This window comes from Schistocerca piceifrons, chromosome 10 (assembly GCF_021461385.2).
Source record: "Schistocerca piceifrons isolate TAMUIC-IGC-003096 chromosome 10, iqSchPice1.1, whole genome shotgun sequence".
NCBI classification, from domain to species: domain Eukaryota; kingdom Metazoa; phylum Arthropoda; class Insecta; order Orthoptera; family Acrididae; genus Schistocerca; species Schistocerca piceifrons.
The window spans coordinates 42,369,428-42,377,656 of NC_060147.1; the positions used below are offsets into that span (position 1 = coordinate 42,369,428).

Here is an 8,229-nt window from a genome sequence, read left to right on the forward strand (position 1 = left end):
CACCGATGAGCAATACTATCAAACATAATTTTCTGTAAGTTTTTCACAATAAAACCTCGAACTTCGAGAAAAAAAGAACGGCGGAAGCAAAGTTGTAGATCTAGTAACATGTTAAATAGGGACAGTTTAATTATAACCATCTGGTATTTTGCACGTATGCTTTGTATTGCACCAGAAATTCATTCTGAATGACAGTAATGAAGGGAAGTATGCAAACGAAGGTAATTTTCCAATGCTTTCTTTACCTAATCAGCAACTGCACGTTGAGCAAATGTAGCTGAGCAGACGAGTTTGACAGGTTTCATAACGCGTGACACCCAGTCCAACTTCTGATCAGTTTGCACAACTCGGAATTTTGACCCACCTGTTTAAGTGTATATTTTGCCGAATGCAGCTTTTTTACTGATGATGATACGACATGTACCAGGTGTACCCGTATGAAATGAGCGTTTTTTGGGGAAATGAAACACTAATTTTGAATTGAAAAGTGAGAACATTTTATTCAAAGTACTGACCATTGCTTTCTATACATTTTGACTACCTTTCTGGGGATTTGTGGACACCACGCCAAAGAAATATTCATTTTTTGAAGCAAACCAATCAGACACCCAATTTCCGACTTCTTCGTAGGAATCGAAGTGTTCCTCAGCCTATGCGTGTCCCATTGATGAAAACAAATGGTAGTCGGAAGGGGCCAAGTCTGGTGAATGCGGCGGGTGGGTAGTAGCTCCCAGCCAAGTGTTTTGATTGTGCCCTGAACCAATTTTGCTTTGTGTGCAGGTGCATTGTCGTGTAAAAAAAATTACTATGCCATGTCTTCTGGGCCATTCTGGTCTTTTCTTCGATCAGTGAATAGATCAAATTGATCATTTGTTGACTGTAGCGATTAGTATTCACAGTTTCACCGGGTTTTAGAAGCTCATGATACACCACACCTTTCTGATCCCACCAAACACAGAGCATTGTCTTCTTGACGAATCGTTCTGGTTTTGCAGTCGATGTTGATGGTTGTCCCGGATTAACCCATGATTTTTCCCGTTTAGGATTCTTAAAATAAATCCATTTTTCATCCCATCTGTCTTTCATTCAATTCATGTGGCACCCATTTTCCACACTTTTGGATCTTTCCCATAGCATTCAAACTGTGGTGTCACCGCCAGACACCACACTTGCTAGGTGGTAGTTTTAAATCGGCCGCGGTCCATTAGTACATGTCGGACCCGCGTGTCGCCACTGTGTGATCGCAGACCGAGCGCCACCACAAGGCAGGTCTCGAGATACGGACTAGCACTCGCCCCAGTTGTACGGACGACTTTGCTAGCGACTACACTGACGAAGCCTCGCTCCTTTGCCGAGCAGATAGCTAGAATAGCCTTCAGCTAAGTCCATGGCTACGACCTAGCAAGGCGCCATTAGTAACATTGCATGTATCTAAAGAGTCTCACTTGTATCGCCACAATCTCCAGATGTACCAAAAGGATGGATTAAAGTTAAGTATTCCAGAAGCTACGTACTTTTCTTTGTAGCATTCATTACGTATCCTGTTTCAGACCTCACGCACCCTGCTTTGGCTTAGCGCGTGCCTTTCGGCTTCCTCTCATTGTGTCTAGGCTGTCTTGTCTAGACACAACACAAACGGTCAGAAATTGTTTGTTGTGCAACATTTATCACTGCTGCCATTTGCTTCTGACTCAAAGTATCATCTTCATCCAATATTGCTTGCAATTCGGCGTCTCCGAACTTGTGATCTTCCATTTTCTTCATTTCTTACATCAAAATCAGTATTTCTGAACCGTTGAAACCATCTTTTGCATGTTGCTTCTGATAGAGCATGATCGCCATATGTCTCGACAAGCATTCGGTGCGACTCTGCAGCACATTTTTTCAAATGAAAACAAAAAATTAATGCTTTCCGCAAATCATTACTTTCTGGTACAAAATTCGACATTGTTAACACGATGAAAACATATGATGTTGTTTATTCCATGACTTGATGTATACTAAATTTAAAAAAAAATTTGCCGGCCGTGGTGGCCGTGCGGTTCTAGGCGCTGCAGTCCGGAACCGCGGGACTGCTACGGTCGCAGGTTCGAATCCTGCCTAGGGCATGGATGTGTGTGATGTCCTTAGGTTAGTTAGGTTTAAGTAGTTGTAAGTTCTAGGGGACTGATGACCTAAGATGTTAAGTCCCATAGTGCTCAGAGCCATTTGAACCATTTTTTTTTTTTTAAATTTAGGCTCGTTCACAACAAACGTTCCCTATCGACACATTTGTATCTTAATGCTCATTTCATACCGGTACACCTGGTACAGAAAAATTAAGGAACTGCGGTTTTGAGTTAAATATGCCAGTGTTCTCTCGACGAAGAAGGGGACTAAGAAGAGGAAAGAGAAGTAGAATGAGAATGAGGAGAAGTATGGAGTGACGGTGAGACTTACCCGTCATCCGACGGATCGTCATCGAGGTTGAGGTTGTCGGGCAGCAGGTTGCACGACCTCGCGGAGAGCAGCGCCCCAACCATCACGACCAGCAACCAGCGCTCGCACGACCTCGCCTTCTCCACCATGGTCAGCTACCGGCGATTGTGCTCCTCCAACTTTCACCAAACACCACTTCTCCTATTCACTCGTCCAGTGCAGCACCAGTCCACCTACCTGTCAAACGCAGATACTTCGCCACGTCCAAAAAATTATAAAGACCACAACTCTTGCCACAGAACCTTACGGTGGTGCTGATGACAAATTAGCCCAACACTTATGTGGCAGTCTTCAGTGCACAGTATTTGACCTCTTCACGTTCCCCGATATGGTTGCGCTCTCTTCTCTGGGGTCACTTATCAGTCACACTCAACCACATTAACAGGTAAGAAAAAAATGCCTGCGTCACTTATACCCTTCAATGAAGCCTACTTTACCCTTGCAGTAGATCTGATGAAAAATTGTCCCAGCACCTCTGTAAGAGATCCGATGCGGGTTCTGTGTTAAAAGCAGTCACTGCTGGTGGAAAAATATGAAACACTTGTTTCCAGTTCCAGAAGTGGGTGTGAGTACTTGAGACACTTGTTGAGAGCTGCCCGTGGGACTACTGCCTTGTGGACATTCGTTCTCCAGTGATGTTTGCAGCTGCTACTCCACAGCCGCAAGATTTTCACCGAACTAACGCACAGATTGATGGGTAGCACAGTTCACCCAGAACAGTATCGTACAGATATAAGCTTCAAAAGTCTTCTTCGACGCTGTCGGTAAACAGAACCAACACCAAACGTAGCAGGTGTGGAGAGGTTTTTCTGCAGTGGAGCAGACTGAAGCTCCCTCCGACAACTGTGTCTCTTCTTCGGGGTTTGACAGCGCTACGCGGCTACTGCACTACTGCTGACGTCAGCTTCCAGGATCTTCCACGACGAACACCTACACGTCGCGCGGACTTCCTTAAATGGCCCCGGCGGTGAATTTTACGGCGTCTCTTAGCACTTTACGAGGTCCCCACCAGCCAAGCACTCCGTGGGCGGTTCGCGCGTCGCAGCCTCCAGACCCGCACACGTCGACAGATGAGCTCCCGGCTATCGTGTCTGCTATCACGGCTGCCGACGCCTGCGTCAGATGGACGAGTGGAGAAATGACGCCTGCCAAGATAAGAACAGATCGCTATCCGATAGCCGGCAGTTCATCAGCAAGCGGGCAGTGCCCCTCTGACAAAAGAGAGAGAGAAAAAAAAATGTTTCCAGAATGAGATTTTCACTCTGCAGCGGAGTGTGCGCTGATATGAAACTTCCTGGCAGATTAAAACTGTGTGCCGGACCGAGACTCGAAATCGGGACCTTTGCCTTTCGCGGGCAAGTGCTCTACCATCTGAGCAACCCAAGCACGACTCACGTCCGGTCCTCACAGCTTTACTTCTGCCAGTACCTCGTCTCCTACCTTCCAAACTTTACAGAAGCTCTCCTGCGAACCTTGCAGAACTAGCACTCCTGAAAGAAATGATATTGCGGAGACATGGCTTAGCCACAGCCGGGGGGATGTTTCCAGAATGAGATTTTCACTCTGCAACGGAGTGTGCGCTGATATGAAACTTCCTGGCAGATTAAAACTGTGTGCCCGACCGAGACTCGAACTCGGGACCTTCGCCTTTCGCGGGCAAGTGCTCTACCATCTGAGCTACCGAAGCACGACTCAAGGAAGGTAGGAAGTTTGGAAGGTAGGAGACGAGATACTGGCAGAAGTATAGCTGTGAGGACCGGGCATGAGTCGTGCTTCGGTAGCTCAGATGGTAGAGCACTTGCCCGCGAAAGGCAAAGGTCCCGAGTTCGAGTCTCGGTCGGGCACACAATTTTAATCTGCCAGGAAGTTTAAAAAAAATGGCCATGTTCTGAGACAGAGCTTTGTAAGTGAGCACGATGCATAGGTAGAAGATGCTAGCGTGCAGCAAGGGAAGAGTACTCCAAACACATCAGCGAACTACCTCACCTCCACGCGCACAAGTGTGGTACATACACTGAAGAGCCAAAGAAACTGATACTTCCGGTACGCTGGAGGTGGAAGAATTACGGGCAAATTTTAAACACATTGTAAATCACACATTGGACAAGTATGTTCCGAAAAAGTGGGTCACGGACGGAAAAGACTCACCGTGGTTTAACAGCGCGATTCGGAGAATACTCAGGAAGCAAAGGCAGTTGCACTCGCGGTACAAGAAAGATCAGGAGAATGAGGACAGGCAAAAGTCAGTAGAGATTCGTGCTGCTGTAAAAAGAGCGATGCGCGAAGCGTACAACCACTGCCACCGTCATACCTTAGCAAAATACACTCCTGGAAATTGAAATAAGAACACCGTGAATTCATTGTCCCAGGAAGGGGAAACTTTATTGACACATTCCTGGGGTCAGATACATCACATGATCACACTGACAGAACCACAGGCACATAGACACAGGCAACAGAGCATGCACAATGTCGGTACTAGTACAGTGTATATCCACCTTTCGCAGCAATGCAGGCTGCTATTCTCCCATGGAGACGATCGTAGAGATGCTGGATGTAGTCCTGTGGAACGGCTTGCCATGCCATTTCCACCTGGCGCCTCAGTTGGACCAGTGTTCGTGCTGGACGTGCAGACCGCGTGAGACGACGCTTCATCCAGTCCCAAACATACTCAATGGGGGACAGATCCGGAGATCTTGCTGGCCAGGGTAGTTGACTTACACCTTCTAGAGCACGTTGGGTGGCACGGGATACATGCGGACGTGCATTGTCCTGTTGGAACAGCAAGTTCCCTTGCCGGTCTAGGAATGGTAGAACGATGGGTTCGATGACGGTTTGGATGTACCGTGCACTATTCAGTGTCCCCTCGACGATCACCAGTGGTGTACGGCCAGTGTAGGAGATCGCTCCCGACACCATGATGCCGGGTGTTGGCCCTGTGTGCCTCGGTCGTATGCAGTCCTGATTGTGGCGCTCACCAGCACGGCGCCAAACACGCATACGACCATCATTGGCACCAGGGCAGAAGCGACTCTCATCGCTGAAGACGACACGTCTCCATTCGTCCCTCCATTCACGCCTGTCGCGACACCACTGGAGGCGGGCTGCACTATGTTGGGGCGTGAGCGGAAGACGGCCTAACGGTGCGCGGGACCGTAGCCCAGCTTCATGGAGACGGTTGCGAATGGTCCTCGCCGATACGCCAGGAGCAACAGTGTCCCTAATTTGCTGGGAAGTGGCGGTGCGGTCCCCTACGGCACTGCGTAGGATCCTACGGTCTTGGCGTGCATCCGTGTTTCGCTGCGGTCCGGTCCCAGGTCGACGGGCACGTGCACCTTCCGCCGACCACTGGCGACAACATCGATGTACTGTGGAGACCTCACGCCCCACGTGTTGAGCAATTCGGCGGTACGTCCACCCGGCCTCCCGCATGCCCACTATACGCCCTCGCTCAAAGTCCGTCAACTGCGCATACGGTTCACGTCCACGCTGTCGCGGCATGCTACCAGTGTTAAAGACTGCGATGGAGCTCCGTATGCCATGGCAAACTGGCTGACACTGACGGCGGCTGTGCACAAATGCTGCGCAGCTAGCGCCATTCGACGGCCAAGACCGCGGTTCCTGGTGTGTCCGCTGTGCCGTGCGTGTGATCATTGCTTGTACAGCCCTCTCGCAGTGTCCGGAGCAAGTATGGTGGGTCTGACACACCGGTGTCAATGTGTTCTTTTTTCCATTTCCAGGAGTGTATCTTGCTGAAAACCAAAGGAAAGGCCTGTCGGAGTGGCCGAGAGCTTCTAGGCGCTACAGTCTGGAACCGCGCAACCGCTACGGTCGCAGTTGCGAATCCTGCCTCGGACATGAGTGTGTGTGATGTCCTTAGGTTAGTTAGGTTTAAGTAGTTCTAAGTTCTAGGGGACTGATGACCTCAGATGTTAAGTCGCATAGTGCTCAGAGCCACTTTTTGACTGGAAAAAAGCGCCGGTGACGCCTGTATACAGGGTGTTACAAAAAGGTACGGCCAAACTTTCAGGAAACATTCCTCACACACAAATAAAGAAAAGATTTTATGTGAACATGTGTCCGGAAACGCTTAATTTCCATGTTAGAGCTCATTTTAGTTGGGATACTCTACCTGTGCTGCTAGAACATGTGCCTTTACAAGTACGACGCAACATGTGGTTCATGCACGATGGAGCTCCTGCACATTTCAGTCGAAGTGTTCGTACGCTTCTCAACAACAGATGCGGTGACCGATGGATTGGTAAGGCGGACCAATTCCATGGCCTCCACGCTCGCCTGACCTTTACCCTCTTGACTTTCATTTATGGGGGCATTTGAAAGCTCTTATCTACGCAACCCCGGTACCAAATGTAGAGGCTCTTCGTGATCGTATTGTGGACGGCTGTGATACAATACGCCATTCTCCAGGGCTGCATCAGCGCATCAGGGATTCCATGCGACGGAGGATGGATGCATGTATCCCCGCTAGCGGAGGACATTTTGAACATTTCCTGTAACAAAGTGTTTAAAGTCACACTGGTACGTTCTGTTGCTATGTTTTTCCATTCCATGACTAATGTGATTAGAAGGGAAGAAATAAAATGAGCTCTAACATGGAAAGTAAGCGTTTCCGGACACATGTCCACATAACATATTTTCTTTCTTTCTGTGTGAGGAATATTTCCTGAAAGTTTAGCCGTACCTTTTTGTAACACCCTGTTTAAGAATGGTAGAAGGACGGATCCTCAAAATTACAGACCAGTTTCCTTAACATCGGTTTGTTGCAGGATTCTCGAACATATTCTCAGTTCGAATATAATGAATTTGCTTAAGACAGAGAAGTTTCTGTCCATCCATCAGCACGGCTTTAGAAAGCATCGCTCCTGCGAAACGCAACTCGCCCTTTTTTCACTTGATATCTTGCGAACCATGGATGAAGGGTATCAGACGGATGCCATATTCCTTGAATTCCGGAAAGCGTGTGACTCGGTGCCCCACAGCAGACTCCTAACTAAGGAACGAGCATATGGGACTGGTTCCCAAGCATGTGAGTGGCTCGAAGACTTCTTAGGTAATAGAACCCAGTACATTGTCCTCGATGGTGAGTGTTCATCGAAGGTGAGGGTATCAGCTGAAGTGCCCCAGAGAAGTCTGGTAGGTCCGATGTTGTTTTCTATCTACATAAATGATCTTTTGAATAGGGTGGATAGCAATGTGCGGCTGTTTGCTGATGATGCTGTGGTGTACGGGAAGGTGTCGTCGTTGAGTGACTGTAGGAGGATACAAGATGACTTGGACAAGATTTGTGATTGGTGTAAAGAATGGCAGCTAACTTTAAATACAGATAAATGTAAATTAATTCAGATGAATAGGAAAAAGAATCCTGTAATGTCTGCATACTCCATTAGTACTGTAGCGCTTGACGCAGTCACGTCGATTAAATATTTGGGCGTAACTATGCAGAGCGATATGAAGTAGGACAAGCATGTAATGTCTGTTGTGGGGAAGGCGGATAGTCGTCTTCGGTTCATTGGTAGAATTGTGGGAAGATGTGGTTCATCTGTAAAGGAGACCGCTTATAAAACACTAATACGACCTATTCTTGAGTACTGCTAGAGCGTTTGGGATCCCTATCAGGTCAGATTGAGGGAGGACATAGAAGCAATTCCGAGGCGGGCTGCTAGATTTGGTACTGGTAGGTTTGATCATCACACGAGTGTTAACGGAAATGCATCAGGAACTCGGGTGGGA

The 8,229-nt window shown here is 48.1% G+C and overlaps 1 protein-coding gene across 1 annotated transcript in view; it reads right to left on the minus strand.

Annotated features, from left to right (window-relative positions):
• The window catches only part of LOC124718672, a 237,470-nt gene extending 234,903 nt beyond the window's left edge, over positions 1 to 2,567 (minus strand). The window contains exon 1 of the mRNA XM_047244298.1: positions 2,440 to 2,567. Within this exon, the coding sequence (XP_047100254.1) occupies positions 2,440 to 2,567 (128 nt within the window). The remainder of the gene's footprint in view (positions 1 to 2,439) is intronic.
• Between the last annotated feature and the right edge of the window lie 5,662 nt (positions 2,568 to 8,229).